This window comes from Mchenga conophoros, linkage group LG12, assembly GCF_057382185.1.
Source record: "Mchenga conophoros isolate Kocher_MC1m ecotype Shallow Benthic linkage group LG12, M_conophoros_male_GT1.1, whole genome shotgun sequence".
Taxonomy (NCBI): Eukaryota; Metazoa; Chordata; class Actinopteri; order Cichliformes; family Cichlidae; genus Mchenga; species Mchenga conophoros.
In genome coordinates, this window is record NC_140537.1 from 6,509,720 (window position 1) to 6,530,951 (window position 21,232).

The 21,232-nt window shown below is 40.6% G+C and overlaps 4 protein-coding genes across 6 annotated transcripts; 3 read left to right on the forward strand and 1 right to left on the reverse strand.

The window, feature by feature from the left end:
- The first annotated feature begins 1,088 nt into the window (after positions 1-1,088).
- zbtb26 (zinc finger and BTB domain containing 26) lies at positions 1,089-4,619 on the forward strand. Of its 2 annotated transcripts, none has more exons than XM_085293493.1 (2): positions 1,089-1,383; positions 2,663-4,619. In XM_085293493.1, the coding sequence occupies exon 2, from the start codon at positions 2,686-2,688 to the stop codon at positions 4,015-4,017; it is 1,332 nt and encodes a 443-aa protein (XP_085149619.1). In that variant the 5' UTR covers positions 1,089-1,383; positions 2,663-2,685; the 3' UTR covers positions 4,018-4,619. The 2 variants fall into 2 exon arrangements, with proteins under 2 accessions (XP_085149619.1, XP_085149620.1); XM_085293494.1 differs by lacking the exon at positions 1,089-1,383 and adding an exon at positions 1,395-2,499.
- Positions 4,620-4,810: 191 nt separating this feature from the next.
- On the forward strand, positions 4,811-10,191 carry p2rx4b (purinergic receptor P2X, ligand-gated ion channel, 4b). 2 transcript variants are annotated; one of them, XM_085293496.1, is made up of 12 exons: positions 4,811-5,233; positions 6,269-6,416; positions 6,536-6,607; positions 7,253-7,325; positions 7,414-7,510; positions 7,594-7,674; positions 7,783-7,924; positions 8,755-8,891; positions 8,980-9,073; positions 9,166-9,231; positions 9,313-9,417; positions 9,515-10,191. In XM_085293496.1, exons 3-12 carry the CDS (start codon positions 6,566-6,568, stop codon positions 9,545-9,547), a joined length of 870 nt encoding a protein of 289 aa, XP_085149622.1. In that variant the 5' UTR covers positions 4,811-5,233; positions 6,269-6,416; positions 6,536-6,565; the 3' UTR covers positions 9,548-10,191. The 2 variants fall into 2 exon arrangements, with proteins under 2 accessions (XP_085149622.1, XP_085149621.1); XM_085293495.1 differs by lacking the exon at positions 4,811-5,233 and adding an exon at positions 5,910-6,146.
- Positions 10,192-10,417: 226 nt separating this feature from the next.
- Positions 10,418-14,384, forward strand: gucd1 (guanylyl cyclase domain containing 1). Its single transcript, XM_085293498.1, has 6 exons — positions 10,418-10,750; positions 10,834-10,915; positions 11,098-11,263; positions 11,362-11,453; positions 11,545-11,786; positions 13,241-14,384. The coding sequence occupies exons 1-6, from the start codon at positions 10,744-10,746 to the stop codon at positions 13,330-13,332; spliced, it is 681 nt and encodes a 226-aa protein (XP_085149624.1). The 5' UTR covers positions 10,418-10,743; the 3' UTR covers positions 13,333-14,384.
- Positions 14,385-15,114: 730 nt separating this feature from the next.
- On the reverse strand, positions 15,115-20,322 carry upb1 (ureidopropionase, beta). The gene is made up of 10 exons (XM_085293497.1): positions 20,150-20,322; positions 18,126-18,297; positions 17,767-17,854; positions 17,578-17,672; positions 17,339-17,497; positions 17,089-17,258; positions 16,675-16,756; positions 16,551-16,593; positions 16,027-16,181; positions 15,115-15,697 (listed from the first exon to the last, which is right to left on the reverse strand). Exons 1-10 carry the CDS (start codon positions 20,251-20,253, stop codon positions 15,614-15,616), a joined length of 1,152 nt encoding a protein of 383 aa, XP_085149623.1. The 5' UTR covers positions 20,254-20,322; the 3' UTR covers positions 15,115-15,613.
- Positions 20,323-21,232: the final 910 nt, after the last annotated feature.

Below are 21,232 nucleotides of genomic sequence, written 5' to 3' on the forward strand. Positions count from 1 at the left end.
TGTTTTATCTTCGTGTTTAAGCTTTTTCAAGTAATGGTCACTAAAGAGCCAAGTGTGAGCCTATTAAGTAATGTATCAGAATCAGAATACTTTATTGATCCCTAGGGGAAATTATTTTGGTTACAGTGCTCCAGTTCAAACAGTAACAAAGACAGACAGTACAAAAAGTAAGGAATAGCACAATACATACAATATATACATGCATATATATATATATACATATAAGTTACTTATTGATAAATAGCTGAATAAGAAAGAGCATGTGCAAAAAGGGTGTAGCTATTGCAGTAAGTGTAAGTGCAATATGTATGTATCTACATTTCTTGCATGTATGCTGTCCAATAGAGGCTGAACCATTTGACATCCAGCATCGCTTGTGTCACTGCTCTGAATGCTGGTGGTTGACACAGACAATGTATCTGTTAGACTTGGAGAGGAGGGCTCTTCCAGATGTTGCTGCAGGACAGTCAAATATGAGGATCACAAATAAAAATATTAGAATATAAGGCATATACAATCAAAAATCAACCAAAACAAAACTACCATTTATGAAACTTTTTGTCTAAAAAGTTTACTTTTTGGACTACACCATTATGAATGATCCCATAGTCCATTTCTATCTCAAAAATCCTATTCATCATCCTAGTCCATATTTTTTTGTGCATGTCATTATTGATCACTAAAGAGTTATGACGTATCATAAATTATAACTGTCATAGACACATATTGCTTCCCAAGTCATTTGACAGGGGTCCATAAATCACTGGTTTGACATAGTGGTCTTTGTGTGTATAGGATCACAAGTCAAATCTGTCAAAATTCTTCCATAGATTTCAATTCAAGATTCAACTACCAGCTCGCTTTAGTCTAGACTTGCAAAATAAGTGTATAACCTTTCAGATCACCTTCCCACCTTGAGCTTATTCTATGGCTGTGAGCACTTGAAATCATTCACCTGCAAACCACTAAATTATGATAATAATCGATTATCTGTCAGAGACCTAAAAAAAAAAATGCTGCTGCCACAAGAAATACTGTAATATTACGTTATTTTACAAAGGTTACTCTTGGGACCTTCAGCAGAGACTGAACCTGATGACAGATCTGATGGAGCCTGGAAGCTAAAAAATCTGTCCACACCAATTATATGATCTCGAAAGGAGAAAAAGATGGCGTATTAACGATGGGGCTGGAATAATACCACTAAACAGTATTATGGGGCATATTTGAATGTGGAACGCGTTTCCAGAGACAAGCCGAGAGATGTGTGTACTGGGCCTTTAAAGGTGTTTTGCATCCGGAGCAGCTCCCTCATATCCCCCAGACAGGCCAACGTCTCACCTACAGCATCACAAACCAGTTTGTTTACAAGGGCTTAAGCAGGTACGCAACACTCAGTACTGCGAGGAAAAAGTGAAAGTGCCGTTTTAGAGCTCGTTATAAAGCAACAGTGAAGCATGTTATAGGACAGCCTGGGCGGCTGGCTGAACAGTAAGGAGTAGGCCGAGGGGACACATAGAGCTGTGTGATTGATGCCATTTAGCAACAGTACAGCTAACGTTAGCCATGGACGTGTTATACCAGATTAATGTATTTTTTGGGGGGGTTTACTCAGGTTTACTCTAAATAAAGGCCAGACTTTAACCTTGCGTTAGCTGGGCGCTACGCTAATATACTCAGACAACGATAGTCAAGTTGCAGTGTTCGCTTAAAACAGACCGATAATTTCATATTGTCTTGTTTATCGGTACATTCTGGCAATATTGTATCATTAATACACCCACATTTCCTTTTAATGCGTTTCTGAGTAAGGCTGTAATGGCTATTCAACACTTTCATATTTAATTTAAATATTGCTCGTCAATGATGTTACCGCCGTGAAAAGCAGTTATAGTAGCAGCCGATTTAAATTAGCATTTTTTGTTGTCTTATGTCACACTGGTCAACGCCGAATTAAAGCGTGGACAGTCATTTTTAATAGGACATTGAAAGATAACCGCTAACTAAGAAACTTTTGAAAGCGATAGCCTTGTAATTATTAAATTGACCGGTTTGTGAATCGAGTCTGGCCTCGCGCTCTCCAGGCAGCACACGCAAGGTTGATTGTTGTGGTTATAATTAGTATGGCTGTAATTGACACAGGTGACGTTAACTATATAAACGATATAGTGGGCGGGTACATACACACACACATATATATATATATGCATGTGTCTGTGTATTTTATTTTATTTTTTAATTTTTTTTAAACAAAATCTTTAAAATGTTTACATCCAGGTAAAACCACCTGCCACCTAAAGTTAAAAATTTTAATCGGTGTCCAGATAGTGCGTGACCTTAGAACAAGGGTGGGGGAACTCCAGGCCTCAAGGGCCAGCGTCCTGAAGGATTTAGATGTTTCCTTCATCCAACACAGCTGATTTAAATGGCTGAATTACCTCCTCAACATGTCTTGAAGTTCTCCAGAGGCCTGGAAATGAACTAATCATTTTTATTCAGGTGTGTTGACCCAGGGTGATATCTAAAACCTGCAGGACACTGGCCCTTGAGGCTTGGAGTCCCCCACCCCTGCCTTAGAACTAGACTTGATTCGCAAAATTTATAGTAGCCTATTCCTAGGAGAGATATTCAGTCTTTGTATTTTCATGTTGGTCTACTACAGCTGCTGTGGTCCCCTGGTTCACTATGGCCCAGAACCAAGTGATTCTGCAGTTCCGCTTCGCCACATTTGGAGACTCCATGCTACAGAAGATGAACCTTCTGAGACACCAGAGGCGCTTCTGCGATGTTACTGTTCGCATCAACCAGCTGGAGGTCCCTGGTCACAAAGTGGTGTTTGCTGCTGGCTCCTCTTTCTTAAGGGACCAGTTCATCCTTCAGCAGGACTCCAGGGAGGTCCAGATCTCTATGATCCAGGAGGCAGAAGTTGGCCGACAGCTGCTGCTGTCCTGCTACACTGGCCAGCTGGAGTTTCCTGAGCTGGAGCTGGTGCATTACCTGACAGTGGCCAGCTTCCTCCAGATGGGCCACATTGTAGAGCAGTGCACTCAGGCCCTCAGCAAGTTCATCAAACCACAGGCTTCACGCCAGCTGGAAGTGGATGTAAAAATGCGGAGGGAGAAGAGGGAGGAGAGTTTATCCTCCCAGGCAAAGATAGAACAAGAGCGCTCTCAGGTGCAGACTGTCCATCAGGAGGAGGAGGAGGAAGAGGAGGAGGAGGAGGAGGAGGAGGAAGAGGTAGTGGAGCAGGTGGAGCAGGATAATAACGATGATGAAAGCGAAGATGATGATGTGATTATACAGCCCAAAAGCCCTGTCCAGATCTTGACCAGGCGTCCAAGGCAAGGCATAGTGGAGAGTGACATCACTATAGTAAAGGTGGAGTCTGTGTCTGATGTTGCAGAGAACTCCATCACCGGTCACTTCTCCACCAACCCTCCTGCAGAGCTCCACTCCCCTGAGCCCCAGCACTCGCTCATTAATTCCACCGTTGACAGCCGCAGCAGTGAGATGGCGGTTCCGCCTGGCGTGACGGGATACCCACTTAGCCCTCCTCCTTCATCTCCACCTGCAGAGAAACACATGGGACACCAGAGGAACTACGACAAGCCTCTCCAGTGGTACCACCAGTGCCCCAAGTGCGCCCGAGTCTTCCGCCAACTCGAGAACTACGCCAACCACCTCAAGATGCACAAGCTCTTCATGTGCCTGCTGTGCGGCAAGACCTTCACGCAAAAGGGCAACCTGCACCGGCACATGCGCGTTCACGCCGGCATCAAACCCTTCCAGTGTAAGATCTGCGGTAAGACTTTCACCCAGAAGTGCTCGTTGTTGGATCATCTAAATCTGCACAGCGGAGATAAGCCACATCGCTGTAACTACTGTGACATGGTGTTTGCTCACAAGCCAGTTCTCCGCAAGCACCTCAAACAAATCCACGGGAAGAACAGCTTCGATAATGCAAATGAAGGCAGCCTGCACGACGGCGGGGTGGACTTTGAATTCGGACGAATATGAGATCACTTTGGACTTACTGGCTGTGCTGTTTGAGAACACAGTAACAAAGTGAGACGTTCACTGACATGGATGATGGGTTACCTAAAGGATACAAACATGAACAAAGTTTTTCTGATCGGCACATCACTGTAGCTTCATTACTGTGGACTATTTGTCTTTCTTTTGTACAATACAGTGTAGATGCCTTCATCTCATACTTGAAAATTGAAAAACACTGAAACGCATCATAATGTTTGAACATCATTAGTTTTATTAATGCATTGCCATGTCTTTGTGTCTACCCTGTCCTTTAAAGAACTGCACAATGAACAGTATCCATTTTTATGTTGTTTATGTACACAATCTGCTGTATGATTACTTTTTAAACTGTATGACTATGGCAACGTGGACTTAGGAGAAACTTGAAAGAGTGGAGATGCAACATTATTTTACATAAGGCAAGCTATGTCATTTTGTCTTGGTGGCCAAAGTGTCTGTTAGCCTAAGGGGTCTTCTTTTTTTAATAGAATTTATATCTGAGGTACTATTGGACCAAAGTGACATTGTATCTGTCCTGTGTTCATGGAAGTCAATGTGAGTTACGAATAAAGAAATATTCTTAACTGTTGCTTTTGTTTTCTTACCGTTACTCATTGCTTCATCGTTCACGCACAACAGAAAATTCCCATGTTAGTGTCCAGTCTGTAGTAATGCTCCAATGCCGTTCTCAGTGTGTGCTTGTTTTTACAATTTTTAATCAGATCGAGTTGGCAGTATCTGAAAGTGGCATGGAAATTTCTGGTGAGTTGTTTCAACAAAGGGTTCTGTGTTTCCTGCACTTTCAGTATTTCCACATTTTGAAAGAAGATGCTGTACTCTTTTAAAGAGAGGTTTCGCACCGCTTCACAAAATGAAATCAAATATTATGTCTAATTCTATGCTTTCAGTGTGTATCCGATGTTGAACAGCAGAGATGACAGTAAGAACCTGTTAGACCTCGTTTGCAGCCACGTCTTGCTCACTTCGGAACTGGTTTATTTAACAGATGGGTCCACATGATTCGTCATAAAGGTGAAGGTGCACGGTAAGGTGAAAGACCCCACAACATCTGAGAGAAGTCCCCAATCATAAGCTGACCCTTTATAAGCAAGCAATTGGCAACAGTGGGAAGGAAAACTTCTTCTCCTGACAGAACCAGGCTCGTGGATGGGCAGCCATTCTCCACAACCTGTTGAGGGTGAGAAAAGGGAGATGTGTTTATACAGTTACGAGTGACATTTATGAAAATGTGTTAAATTAACCACTGGCGACCTGTCAAGGGTTCACCCTGCTTCTCTCATTAAGACAGCTGGGATAGGCTCCACCCACCCCCCCAAACCCCATCCCCACCCACCGTGACCCTGACAAGGATAAGTGGAAGAGAATGGATGGGTGGATAGCATTACCTTTGAAAGAATAAAATAATATACAGTTAAAATGAATAGGCCTACTGTACCCAAGACTAGGTAGGCTTGCAAACCTTTAGCAGGACTGATATTTTCTCCAGTGTAGTTACTTATAGTTACTGCCTTTGTATATGTGTATTTATATTACTTAGATGTTGGCCCAACATTTATTCTTCAGAAGTAGAAAGGTGGCAGGAATAAATCCTTCTGTTTTCTTGAGCCAAGGCTGGCTGTTATTGCACTCGAGGCAGCCCTATGCTGGAGCGTTGTGTTTTGACCCAATATTTGTTTTGGCTTTCTACATCAAATAACCCAATACAAGTAGTTAAATAATCGTATTTACAGCAATGTACTTAAACATGTCCAACAGTCTAATGTCAGCATAAAATAAGTTTACCATGACAGTATGTAAGTTGTCTAAACTGGAATTAGTGTAAAAACACTATGCTTAAAATTGTATTTGCCAAGCAGTAAATGTGATTTGAATATAATGAATTTGAATAAGGACGGCTTTGTCGAGTCGTCATTGTTTCACATATCTTCATTGGTTCGTGGTGTAGCCATGAGCAAGTCAGCAGGCTGCTGCAAGAGATTCCTGCACTATGCTTTTGACTACGAAACACCAAAAACGCTGGTTATTCCCAGCTTAGGTGTAGGATTTGTGTTCAGGTTCACCCAATTCTTGGTGGTGATGTATGTGGTTGGGTAAGTACCCAATAAAATCAGAGGAGGGGATTGATTGGTTGGGGATGTGGTAATATGTGGATTATGAAATGATGTTTTTGCTTGCACAGTTAAACTCAGACATTTCTGCAAACCTGCTGTAGGTATGTGTGTGTGGTGCAGAAGGCCTACCAGGATACAGATACTGTCATCAGCACCGTCACCACGAAAGTGAAAGGTTTCGCTTTCACCAACACATCTGACACGGAGCCTCGTTTTTGGGATGTGGCTGATTACATTATCCCTCCTCAGGTATTGAAACGTGCATTTTAGGATTTCTGTCATTTTATATGTGAGGGGGGAGAACAGCATAACAGGTTTTGGCTTTTTTCATTCCCTGGAAACTTTTTTCCTGCTCTACTTTCTGACAGAGTGATCATTCATTCTTTGTGCTGACGAATATGGTTGTGACCCCAAAACAAGTGCAGTCACATTGTCCCGAGGTGAGTCACTGCTGTTACAAAACAGATAACCAGAGCCAAGGGTCGGCCATGTCTTGCCAAACTCGCACAACCATTGATGAAGACCATTAGAGTGCCAAGTACATGGTGATTGTCCTGTATTAACAGCTTATTTTTTCCTATTACTACATTTCTCTGTGGCTATTGTTTTTCAGTTGGGGGAAATCATAAATATGATTATAAACCCTTTTAAAGTCAAGTGTATCATATTTTCTGTGAGTTTTTCCCCCACGGCAAGTAAATTGCACAAAAATACCTGATGCAGGAAATATGGCACAAATCATAACTCATATAGCCAAATGGATACTTATCTAATTAAAAATTGTTAGAAGACTCAAGAAACTTCAGGCTTTAAAGGGTTAAGTATTAAATACTTTTTAATGTTTGCATTAACCCTTTAAAGCCTAGATAATTTTTTAAAATTGGGAGCTTCTGACAAAGATTTTTAATTAATTTAAAAATGTAATTAATCTGTTTGTGTCATATTTTCTACATCCAGCATTTAAAAATGTATTTATTTATTTAATTGTTTTGCATATTATTGCTTAAAAATGTTTGTGAAATTTATTTAGGATTTTTAACTTCACCTTCAAATATACACATTAACACTGGAGATTTTTCCTGCAGCTTCCAAGCCCATCAACTACTTGTGTGGATGACTGCAACTGTGTCGAGGGACGCAGTGATCCCCGGGGCAACGGTAGGCCTTCCTCCCTGATGATACAGCCCCTTTAATATTTGTGGCCTCACGCAGCAAAAACTCAGCGTGAAATTTATTTTCCACCCAGGTATACAGACGGGACTGTGTGAGAACTACTCCACCACTGCACGGACCTGTGAAGTGCTCTCATGGTGCCCACTTGAAATAGACACTAAGCTGCCTGAGTAAGAATATATTTACCATGTTAGAATATTTGTTACTAGTTCCAGGACTGTGGAGGCTTGATGTGTTGTTTCATGTCCTGCAGGCATGCGCTGCTGGTTGCAGCAGAAAACTTCACCGTGTTGATCAAAAACAGCATCACGTACCCAAAGTTCAACTTTCACAGGTCGGTGAACTGCATTTGAATGTAAGAGGGAGATCTGTAGATGCTTAAGCAAACATACAGAGTCACAGTTTTCCCCATTAAACCGGAGCCTTGTCCTCCTTCCTCCAGAAGAAACATACTGCCTCATGTGAACTCCTCATACCTGAAGAGGTGTGAATTCAGCCGTCTCACAGACCCACACTGTCCCATATTCAGACTCAAGCATATTGTCTCAGAGGCTGGGGAGGATTTTCAAGACATGGCTGTGAAGGTGAATCGAATGATCGTTGTCTTTCTGTACTGGAATTCATTGTTCAAGTTCCTGTATGGTCTTCCTCCAGTATATATGTCTCATAAGCAGGATGTGAGCCAGTACAGCCCTCAGGTTCCCTGGCTCCCGTCTGATAGTCACTCCCACAGTTAGTGTAATGTATGCATTTTTATGTTCTCTGTGGTCGCTCCATATCACAAGGCAAAAACCTTTCTAGCTTCTCTGCTCTGTGCTGCGATTAAAGTCTACCATGGGAGCTGAGAACAGCTGGAAATGCTGAACTCTTAAAGCCATTTTTTGGCTTTCCATTAAGTGTGGTTGAGCACTATGTAGCTGTTTCACCTTCATTGTAGGATACATTGTTTTACATGGTTGTCTCTTTAAACTCTGAAAAGCGGGTATAAGTTAACATTTCATTCAGTATTGCCATATTTGAACTTAATAATTATTGTCTTACTCTGTTTTCAATTGTAGTTGGTGTTTTCAACCAAATTTTAGGTCCTTACAGGTTCTTATCTATATATATTATGATCATGGTTGCCTAGCAATGGCCATTGAAGCTTTTTTTTTTTTTTTGCATTTATGCTCCTACAATAAAACACATTTTACTATTTCAGTTTCATGGCCAAAAGCACAAGCAGTCATTAAAATACTGTGGCATAGGCGTGTACTAGTTTTATACCATTCTTTGTTATTGTTTTTTGTCCAAACACTACTTTTTGTAGTGACTATTATATTTTAATTGTTGTGTTTAATTACATCAGTACAGATCTAACCTAAATTTAAAGGTGCTAACTGAATAATCCTGAACTGAGTGATTTGTTTTACAGGGGGGTGTCCTTGGTATTCTTATTGACTGGAGCTGTGATTTGGACTGGTGGGCAGGGGAGTGTTTACCTAAATACAGCTTCCGGAGGCTGGACAACAAACATCCTGTCAACAATGTGGCCCCTGGTTACAACTTTAGGTGAAAAACTTTTTTTTTTTTTTAAACAGACAGGTACTGATGAATGTATAAGGCTGAATAAAGAACTGCTAAAACTTCTGTCTTTTAGATTTGCTAAATACTACAAGGCAGCAGATGGAGAGGAAACCAGAACGTTAATCAAAGCTTACGGGATCCGCTTCGACGTCATTGTGTTTGGAACTGTGAGGCCTGACTAATCTTGAAACAGCAATGATTTTATCAAGAACGGTCCGTGTTTTTACTTTAGTCTTATGGTAGTTTGGGGTTCTTACAGGCAGGAAGATTTTCCATCGTTCCAACCATAGTGAACTTGGGTGCAGCCTTGTCATTCCTCAGTTTGGTGAGAAGAGAAATGTTCAGACTAGCATCCGTATAAGTGATGAAACACCAAATTTTAAATGTTTTGACTATTTTCGTTCAGGTGCCCGTGGTTGCTGACTGGTTTTTGGTGACTTGCTCAAGGAAACGAGATCTTTACAGCAGACACAAAACAACACATCTCACTGAAGATGCAGACAGTGCATCGGTAACTGACTTTTCTCCTTCACTTTCACTGATGATCTTTAGTACTGACTAAGATCTTAAATGTTGGTCTGTTTGTTTGTGTTTTTTTTGTAACACAGGTGTCAATGGGGACCACCTATGGAACCCAGTAGCAGGAACAACATTTTTCTACAGAGAAATTGGAACCCTCATGAAACGAGACGTTAAAACATCATTTGAATATTTCACTAAAACCATTAAAATGTGATAATAGAAAGAAGGAGGATAAACAATGATGGAGGAAGAACTCTGGCTTTTATTTAAGTAGCATCTACAAAACACTCACTAGTAAAAGTATAAATGTGTAATCTTCAAAATATAATTATAATGCCAGCAGCAAAGATGGAGAATGAAAGGTTTCAGAATAAAATACAGTTCTGGGCTACTAATTACTGATCATTAATATGTTCTTTTACAGCTTATTTTATTATTAGTGCAGCTTATTATTTGCACTTTTGAGTAGTTTCACCTAAAATAATGTATTATCAGTTACCAGGTAATTGTATTTGAGTATTCAATTGAGTCAAAAACATGTAGTTATGTGAAAATAAATGGAAGTATCGTTACAGATTATTTGTATAATGTATTAGGACCTGGAATCATCATCATTCATATGTGCAATAATGATTGCGGAGCATGGTGTATTTTATGAGCCAATTGTTTTTTCCTTTTGCCACTAATACATTTTTTAACACTTGAAGACACAACAGACAAACACTTGAATTTCCTGTCCCCCTATTCTTCTAGTCACATGACTTATAGTGAGTAGTATACATAAAAAAAAAAACATCGTCCGTTTAAAATGTTAGTGAATAGTAGGATTAGTCCTGAAATACTTTAGTAAAGTTTGCCTACTAATAGTTCAAATCTATGGTTCAAATATGTAGTAGTAAAAGCGCGTGGATACAGTTCTCATAAGAAGCGTTAAAGTCTCCTCCACACCACATGGTGGCAGTATAACGCAAGAAGCGTCTCAGTACGCGAGTAAACACGGAATAGAGCAGAGGAGCGTCTCGTTTCGAGGCATCGGCACGAAAAACCGTCCTGAAAATGAGTTTTTGTTACTGTTTTTCTTGTTAGTTATGTGTGTGCGCCTCGCAGCGGCGTGAGTCACAGAGCTGTTCGCGTTTTATCAGCAACAGAGCGATAAATAGTGCTAGCCTGGACGCTTGTAGTCGGGGAGCTAGTTTTTTTTAACTAGTTAGCATCGATGAGGGCACCCAGCCTCGCCCTCAGTGCTGCAAACAAGACTGACCAGCTGGTACTGAGTTAGTTACCGGGCGGTCTGTGGGAGAAAGAAACCAGCAGAATGACAGGTGAGTGAAACAGTGAAGCAGTCTTGTGACAGCGCTAGTATTTGTTTTGTTGAAATGTGAAAGTAACTCCTCGGTTTACTCAGATGATGTCCTGCTGGATGTTCCTGTTATCCGGCAGCTGTACCACTGGGACTGTGGCTTAGCCTGCTCCAGGATGGTCCTCAAGTAAGAGCACATCAAGGTTTTTACCTTCAGAAGTCATGTTTTTGTTACACTATGTACTGTAGCTGCCATACAGACTGCAGTGCTTACTGTACTGCCTGTCAGCAGGCTCTTTTCTGAATTGCAAATCAAAGGTGCCTTGGCATTGTGTGAGGGATTCACACTCTGGTTGTCTGAATGTGTAGGTACCTCCACCCTGTCAGCGATGATGAGTTTCAGAGGGCGTGCTGGGATCTGAAGCTGACAGAAAGTGTGTGGACTATCGACCTGGCCTACCTCATGTGCCATCTAGGAATCAAACACTGCTTTTGTACACAGACTCTGGGTGTAGATAAGGGCTTTAAAAACCAGGTACGTAGTCCAAACTAACAGTGTAATTCTAACCAGTTTTGAACATTTTGATAGTTACCTATGATTGTGTCTTGATGATGTTTTGTTGTTGTTTACAGTCCTTTTACAAGAAGCATTTTGATACTGAAGAAAACAGAGTGAATGAGCTCTTCCTTAAAGCGGAGAGCAAAGGTGTGGTGGTGAAGAAATGGTGAGCTTCCTGTTGATGTTAATTTACCCGCCTCCTTTTTTCAGTACCTTAAAATAAATATATGACCTCAGTTGTGTGTGCCTTCTCACAGTTCTGTGTCAGTTCAGGAAATCCAGTCTCATCTGGAGCAGGGCCACGTTGCCATAGTGCTGGTCAATGCTGTGGTGTTGACATGTGAACTGTGCTCCCAGCCTGTCAAATACTGCTGCTTCATGCCCGTGGGTCAGAAGTGTTTCTGCAGGAAGCCGGACTATCAGGGTCACTTTGTGGTTGTGTGTGGCTTCAACAGAACCACTGGCTCCATCTTCTACAATAACCCAGCGTATTCTGACCGTGAGTATACTTGTATTTCTACTTCTACCATAAATGTAAGTAAAATTAATCTGTGGTATGTAAGAGACCGTCTTAGTAAATGTGAATCCTCCTTCTTAGCCTTACCTGTCATGACACTGCTCGTTGTGTGGAAGTTATTGTAGAAAAGCTGCCAGAGAAGTGGATGGCTCAAGGTTTGCAGGTGATCTGCTAGATTGAACTAGAGTTTAATATTCCACACAAATCCATACTGGGTGCACAAAATGTGCTCACTGGTGTTTTGAGCACCACAAGTAACTGCTGCCTGATTCCATTCACTTAAAAAGAAAAAAATCTCAAAGGCCGGTATCTCCAAAAGTCTTCATGTCACACTGGAATTATCAGGATGGCCATCATCCTGCTGTTGCCTCACAGCAAGAAGGTCCCCACCTGTTTACTGTATACTTTGCCCTGTTGCAGATGGTCAAGAGACCAATTTGAAAGCAGAAGAAAATAGATGGATGGATGAATAGCACTAAAGCAAAATTCTCTTAATTTGAGTTCTGTGAGCTGTTCTTTTTAAGGAATCCTCAGAAATAAAATATATATGATACAATTTAAATAAAACCTACTGTTAGGCTTAGACTAAGAAAGCTTAAATTTTGGCACACAGCGATAGAGTCGACCCTTAAACAGCAGCTGCTCTGCTTTCGGGTTTGGTGTAATGCCACTTTTTGTTGCAGCTGTTTTCAGTCATTGTGTGATTCATGAACGTCAATGTTTCCATTAACATTAACAAACCTTGCTTGGTTCCATGTCACCGCATGAGCTGAACCCCTCACATTGTGAATGACAGAAATGCAGAAAAAAAGCTATGTTTAAAACAGATAAACCTCTAAACGGCGGACTTTATTTGCGGGGCAGCTGTGCTCTCTTTTCTTTCTCCTCCTTAGTAGTGACAGAGTCAATTCAAGCTGGTAGCACAAGTTTATGCTGCCTGGCTTGATGTTCAGTGGTGCATTTGTGCAGTTTCTGGAGTTAGAAATGGTTCATGTTTCACAAGTCATTGTTTTTTTCCATAAGCAAGCCTCTGTTGATCAGAGGCTTATTTGTTGTTTCATATGAATGGAGTCGTGCATGAGAAAGGTGAACACTTACTTAAGGTCCACTCTCGTATTGCTTCAGCATCGACAACATAATATATTCAGACCCAGCACTAATCCGAAGTAATTCTAATGAATCCAGAGGGAGCCACGAGGGTGTGGATCAAATTTCATGGTAATCCAGCAGGTGTTGAGACATTATGTATAAACACCATGGCTGGTGGTATTTACTGTATGGGCACCAGCGAGTTTTATAGCAGTCCATGAACATTGCCATCTATAGAGCTAACAGTGGGAGGCAGACCCAGAGTGCACTTTTTGAGCAGCTTATTTATAAATGTGTTTTTATTTATTTAACTTGGAGCTGACAGATCTGTGTGTGTGTATTTTTAGGGGTGTGCTGCACCAGCGTCAATAACTTTGAGGAAGCTCGACGCAGCTATGGGACAGACGAGGATATCCTGTTCGTGTTTAAAGAGAGTTGATGGATTTGGATTTTTGTCATTATAGGAATATCAAAATGCTGCAGATCCCCAGTCTAATGACACCTCCTCCTGTCTGCTGTCACAGATCCCCCTTTTGCAGGCTTTTTTCCTCCGGTGCCAAAAAGCCTGCTCACATATATACATGTACTGTATATGCCAACACTACTTAACCTTTGAATGATTCACCCTGGGAAGAATTAGGAATCCAGGATGGATCTTTTTATTTCTGTTTTTGTGATGAACAGATATTTCAGATTCATCTTATTGTCAATGTGGACGTTTTTACTGACAGCAGTTGTACTGGAATCTCACACTGAGTGTACAGACTTGCACAACTGTGGCAGAACTGCGGGAAACATGAGCAAGAGTAGAATTTACCAGGAAATTGTGTGCACATAATTCAGGGCCGATGTTGATAATACTTGGAGTGTTCATTTCTTTGTTCTGCTCAGTGTTAATGTGAAGCTGCTCATCCGCCCCCCCCCCTCCAGCCTCACCTCTACCTGCCTTTTAAAAATCCTCCCGACTCACCGCATTTTAATCAGACGATTCTGTAAACAGGGAAATACAGGAAGCAAGTCACGAGAGTATCAGGTAATTAATGCTCTAAATTGTGACTCAAATGATGAAGCAAGTTCAATGCAATACTCCATAGATGTATGGAACTCATGGACACTCAGCTCGGACGTGATGAAACGTGACTTCACCGGATTCAATTGCTTCACTGGAAAAGCAGCTCCGCATGTGTCCTGTGCCTTTGGGGAATGTGCTGGATACATGGATGCGTTAGGACTAGGATAAGTCATTTTGGTTTGTAAATGAAGACGAGGTCATTTCCTCATTGTCACGGAGTTTTATTTTTAACTTACATGTTTTTGCACTACACTTTCATACCAGACACGATTATGTTATTTAAATTATATTGCTTTTCCGAATCAAGGAAAAGTGGGTCTTGTCTGGTTGTGCTTCTGGATGAAAACCACAAGTTTTATTTTTTTATTCAGTATAGATAGCGCTTTTATTATATGTTGTGATTAAAACATTTGAACAGCCTTGTTGTTTTCGTCTGCTTTATATAGGTTTAATAGTGAACTCATACCTTAAACCTCATTGTTATAGGTCAAATCTTATATAAACAACATCAAGTGCTGTGTAGTTGGGACACTGTTTAAAAGGGAATTAAAAAGATTTGCTGTTGCCTGCACTCCAGCGTCGTCTCCGCACCTAAACAGAAAAATGAGTACGGTCAGGCATCTGTGACCACAGTGTACCCATCTTCAGATAGCTGCTTCCAACAAGATAACACGCCAGCTCACAAAGCTCAGATCATCTCAAGCAGGTTTCTTGAGCATCAGTTTGCTTTATTCCGATCATTTCCGCAATCACCAGACCTAAATCTAGTACAGCACCTGTTTGATGTGGTGGAACTGGAGATTCACAACAACTGAGGCTACTGAATCGATGTGAACCAAAATCTCAAAGGAATGTTTATTGTATTCAAATAAGGATGTTAGCATGTCTAGTTGAACTAGACTGGTCTAAACACTCCATTTCCAGTCACTTCTCTTTTGCTTTGTATGATGTCAGTAGGAGGATTGAAACAAACAATTTCTTTCAGAGGACGAACTGAATTGAGACCCAGTATTAGATTAAAAAAAAGTATTGTTTTAAGCCATTAAATACTACTGGTGGTTCCAGTAGAGTACAATGGCAAAAATATGGAAGTGAAAATGTGCACAACCCATAAACCCCATAAATTATGTCTACTGTGATTTTCCATCTCAGGCCTACTTCTCACCCAGATAACTTCCTTAAGAAGATTTATGTGTTCATTCTGAATGAAATGATAAGAATCAGTTGTTTGAAACAGGGAACCACTTTTTCTAAATAATTAAAAAGTACTTCTAATACTTCTAGTACTGCTGCATTTCAACCCTGCTGGTGCTTTTCCCCTTGTTAGCTGTCTGCCACAGGAGAGCTGCGGGCTACAACGCCAATTCAAAAGCCAGTGTGGCCTGTAGGAAAATGTCTGTTACAGCCAATGATTTAAAAGGTGATTTGAAACACCAGGTTCATAGGTGATCTTTAATTCAGCAATGTTTCAGTTTAACAGTTCAAATGAGAACAGGACAAAGGTTTGACTTGAATGTTTTTTATCACATTAAATGATAGAAATCAGTCAGTCTGACAGACGTGATCTTTGTGTCAAATTAAATCTGAACTAAGCATGTTTCCTGCTGCAATAGGCTATAATAAATGTGCACTATTTGTAGAATATGTTCTACTCTTTTACTATTTTGGGTTTGAAGTCATGCTGAACAGCTTTGGCAAGTTGTTCTGCGTACTCAGCATACCGTCCAGTCATCTGCAAAGAAAAAGACACTGAAGAAGTCAGTCAAGGTTGCAAAAAATAGCTGAAGTGAATATACAACCATCCAGTCATTGTGCATAATTTACCTGGAGAATTGGAGGATGCACATATACGTGTGGTAGCAGCGGACATACAGACATGTTTGAATTCTGCATACATATAATCTTTTTGTGCCACTCATTCATTACATTCAAGGATTTCTGAGGGAAATATTGTTCGTCTCATCTTTGTTTTTGGAATAATACGATCAGAGATTTTAAATGAAACTTTATTTCTAATCAAAATTTCTAACATTTTAAAAGGTTACAATTTGTTAAATTTACCTTGAAACTCCACTTGTCACTTATTTGTCTATTCAGGTTGAGATCCATTTCTACCACGAGCAGCCCATCCCGGGTCCTAGAGAGGCCTGGCGTGCGACTGCCGTCGGGAGCTGCCACGTAACTGGACCCATAAAAATGTCCAAAGTCGTGGTGAGCTGAAAAAGCCAAGAAAATTGAGCTAAATCAGAGTCAAAATGTAGTTATTTGAAAAAGTGATTTGAAGTTTTGATATTTAAAAAATTAAAACATGATTTTTTTCTTCATAAAAAATTATTTTTATTCAAGTCCAAAAACTGCACACACAAAAAAAACACTTTTTCAAATCAATAAAATTTTTGACCCTGATTTAGCTCCATGCAAGAACACCAAATCATTTTCTCTTCTGTTCATTAAGGACACCTTAAATAATTAACTCCCTCAGGCAGAATTAGCTTCATCCGCTTCACCATACAGTCATTTTTTGATAACACCATATGAAGAGATACATGCATACATCCTGGGACTTAAGAAAATAAAACCTTTACCTTTTTTCCCATCACCAGACGTGAATTCACTTTTGAAATGTTCCTGTAGAAAAGATTATTTTTGGCATGATTTCATATTTTGTCATTCATCACAAATATGTTGGAATGATTCCTGCAAACTTACTGTCCCAACACGGTTAATGGCACACGTAAAACAGTGGTTAGCGATTGCTGCATTTCTGGCCTCTATAGACCACATGGGTTCACTGCAGAGAAGAAACAATATTATCATCGCATTATTTAGATATACTATGTAATAATGGTAGCGGCATGTCAATGATAACATTGCTTCAACCTGAATTCAGGGTCTAGGTATGGCAATCTGAGTATTTAATCTAACCTTTTTCTGAACGTAGGAATATGGATGACTAAAGCACATTATCAGTTACCACAATACCTGGATCACAAGGGCTGTCTGCACCATAGAAAGCTTACTGTTCCACTATTATTTTTGCATTTTCTTAGCTTACCACTGGTACCATGTGCCAGCAAAACAATACTGGACACCATGGACATGGGGAGGGGGGGGCTCCCTTACCTCAGAGCTCCAACTGTAGCCGAGGGGTTAAAGATGATCTCAGCTCCATTCATGCTGTACATGAACCAATTGAGTGGATGATGACGGCCGTAGCAAATATTCACAGCAATCTTCCCAAACTGTGTCTGGAACACTGTGTGGCCAGTGTTGCCCTCCATGTAATATGTAGACTGAGTAGAAAACACGAGACAATGACAACAGCAGTTTTTCAGTTCCTGCACAGCCACAGTGGATCGTTTAGATCACTCACCTCATTAAAGTCCCCGATCCTGGGAATGTGGTTCTTCCTGCTCTTTCCCAGCACGTTTCCAGAGTTGGAGATGACCACCGCCGTGTTCCACAGGGTGCCGTGTAACTCCTCTCTCTCCAGAATCGGTGAAACTATGACCATGTTGTACTTTTTGGCCAGCTAATTGTAGAATTGCAGAACTGTTAGGTTTGCAGTCCCCAACGTATTAACCGCGCTGCAGCAAAGCTCTACAATCTCACCTCTTGGCAGAAGCGTGTGGTGTTTCCTTCTTCAGCAGACTCTGCGAACTCTGTCCATGGTTCTTTCTCACGGGTGCAGAACGCAAAGGGCATGGCTGATAACGAAAGAAACAAAAACCCCAGTCTCTGTTGGTACCTATTCTGTATGTTTGTTGGATAGGTTTAGAATTCTTGCACATGGACACTCACTCCAGGTCTCCTGAAAGCAGACAATGTTTACACCACACATGGCTGCTACCTCAACCATTTCACCAATTCGGCTGTGCATGGCACTGATCTGTGAAGGGAGAGCAGTGATAAAATATTAACACCAGTCACTTCTACCAATGAAATGGAGCAATATTATTCATGGTATTGATGCTTTTCGTCAGGTAAATTATTTAAGCAGATACATGTTGAATACTTCTCTTGAACAATGTACATGAAGAGTTTTACAGAAAGTCATTCAGTCACCTTACAGCTTCCTGTCTGTATCTCTCTGCTAATGTACCTCAACAGGTTTGGTACATGTGGTCTTCTGGTTAGTACTGTAGTGTGTAACTAGTAACCTGATCCAGGACGGGGGCATCAGTGGGCAGAACAATGTGGTGCTGAATGAGTCCCACTCGGATGTTTCTGGGTGGCCTGAGTTGTTCCTGTGCCGCATCAAACTTATATCCTTTAAGCTCAAAGTCTCGCTCAGAAGCAGCTTCCACAGCACAGGCTGAGAGGTCCAGCTTCCTGTAAGACAGTGTTCAGAAAATAAAGCATTGTTCTTTTTGTGTTTCAGGTCTTTGCTTTGAGAAAGAAATTAAATAAATCTTTGAAACAAAATAAATGAATAAATACATTATTATCAGAGAAAGAAAGGGTACGTTAGCTGGCGGCAGCTTTTCAAGAACTCCTTGATCACAATGACAGAGCTCCTGAAGTCCCCTGCAGAGATGTGGGCAACCATCTTTTCAGGCACTTGAGCAAGTAGGCATTCATGGTATAGAGGCTTGAGAGGACTGAGAGCAAGTGGGAGTACTTGTCTGGCCTGACAAGATCACAAACTGAACTGTCTGGACTCATTTTAGGTTTTTCTCAGTGGCAGTGACAGGGAGACTAGTAAAAATCAGGTACTTTTTATGTAAATGACATGATACTTTTTTGATGATCTGAAAAAGAAGACTCGGAGTTATTGATGCGCATGTTTAGTTTTTTAGTATTTAATGTTGTAAATGAACAATAAAGTCTTCAAATGCGGAGAAGATGAAGAGATAAGCATACTTACACTGTAGAGTTGCATGGCCTGCTTGGACACAGAAACTGCACATATAGTTAAGTCCATATATATTTGGACAGTGACACAAGTTTTGTTTTTTAACCTTTTACTGAAAAATCTTACTTTTATAGTTATATAATGGACATGGGCATAATGTGTAGACTCGCTGCTTTCATTTTTAGGGTAGCCAGATATAAATTGAATGAAGGGTTTAGGAGTTTCAGCTCCTTAACATGTGCCACCCTTTTTTGACTCAAAGGCTACATCATTATCAATAAAGCAGATAAAAGGCCAGGAGTTGATTTGAGGTGTGGTGCTTGCATTTGGAAGATTTTGCTGTGAACAGACAACGTGGACAAAGTAGCTCTCCATGCAAATGAAACAAGCCAACCTTAAGCTGTGAAAACAGGAAAAGAAAACAACCAAGAAATTGCTACAGTATTAGGAGAGGCAGAATCTACAGTTTGGTCCATCCTGAGAAAGAAAGAAAGCACCATTAAACTCATCAATGCAAAAACACCGCACACCCATGGAAGACAACAGCGGTGGATGATCGCAGATTCATTTTCATGGTGATGAGAAACCCCTTCACAACAGCCAACCAAGTGAACAACACTGCTGTCCTGCAGCTTTTAGATGCATCCCTACTCCAACACAGCTGAATCAAATGGTTGGATTACTCTTCAGCATGCCATCAAGTTTGGGAAAGGCCTGATAACAAGTCATTCGTTTGATTCAGATGTGTCAGAACAAGGATGCGGCTAAAAGCTGCAGGACAGTAGCTCTCGAGGATTGGAGTTGGACACCCCTGATCTAAAGTGTACTAAAAAAAGCGTAAATTAAGGCCATCATTGCCATCAAGAGGTTTTCAACCAAGTATTAGAAATGAGCATTTTATTTTCAGTTATTGAATTTGTCCAGTTACTTTTGAGCCCCTGAAATGAAGGGCTTGTGTTAAAAAATGCTTTACTTCCTCACATTTTTATGCAATTGTTTTATTCAACCCAGTGAATTAAAGCTGAAAGTCCGAGTTGTTTCATTTAAAATTCATTGTGGGTAATTTACCGAACCAAAATTAGAAAAAAGTTGTCTCTGTCCAAATATTTATGGACCTAACTGTATGTAGGGTTTTTTAGTCTATACATTTATCAAACCTGTCTCTGTGCTGGCTGTAAGTTATCCTTCAGCTTGATCAAAGTCCACTGAGCAGAATAATAATTTACCAGGAACCAGAACAACAAAGAAGGAAACATAAAGAGAAACGGGAAAGCCCAATACTTCCTTTAGTAAATTTAAAAGAAATGCAGTATAAGTACAACAACTCACTTTGTCTCCTTCCCAAATAAGATGCGTTTCACCTCCACCAACTCGGCCTCTGGCAGATGGGACTCCAGAGATTTCTCCAGAGATTCAAACTCACATGCGGACATCTCTGCAGGTTTCTGTTGGTTTTGCAGCTCAACAGCAGAAGCAGCAGTATTTAATGGGATACTCTCGTTATATAATCCTTAGTGATTTCGAAAGAGTAGAGGAGCCCCCAGCTGTGGTTTGTGGAAGCCGGTCATTGACCTGAGACACGGCACTGCTGGCTGTGGCATTTGTGTTGAGCTGCAGATTAACCGAAGAGTTTGCTTGAATAATAAATGTGTTACCAAACCTAGGAGCAGGCTGAGCAGTAGCTATACTCTTCAATATTTCCACATCCTTCTGTAACAGCAAAATGAGAACAAATTTAAGTTTGCTGATTGATATTTAATATCAGTTTTTTCATTTTTCTCCTTGCAGCACAGCAAATCAAAATAATTACTCACAAAAAAAAATCGGTGTAGAAAATGGCTTTAAAACACTGGGCGTGATTGTCATGTGCATCTCTGTGTTCTATTGGATGCTGATGCTGCACAAGAGTTTAAATAAATCAGTGAGTAAAAGTTAAAATCCCATCCAAATAGCTCAACAGTCCACAATCTGTATAATCAAAAAATACATTCAAAGAACCTAAATTATATCTAGAGATTATATTGATCGTAAAATGGCTTTTTTCAGGATCATATACATTATATATTTTAGATTGCGACTAATGATCTTTTGACATATATATGTTTCTTTAATGTTGCAGCGTCTGCTGATTTTAATGTAGATCATCTGGAAAATAATAAGTAAATAAAGATTCGAAATAAATGGACTGGAATATTAAAGAACAAATATCCATCCATCCATTCGCTTCCGCTTATCCTTTTCAGGGTCGTGGGGGGGCGCTGGAGCCTATCCCAGCTGTCATAGGGCGAAAGGCGGGGTACACCCTGGACAGGTCGCCAGTCTGTCGCAGGGCTAACACATAGGGACAGACAACCATTCACACTCACATTCACTTGCACATTCACACCTAGTGACAATTTGGATTAATCAATT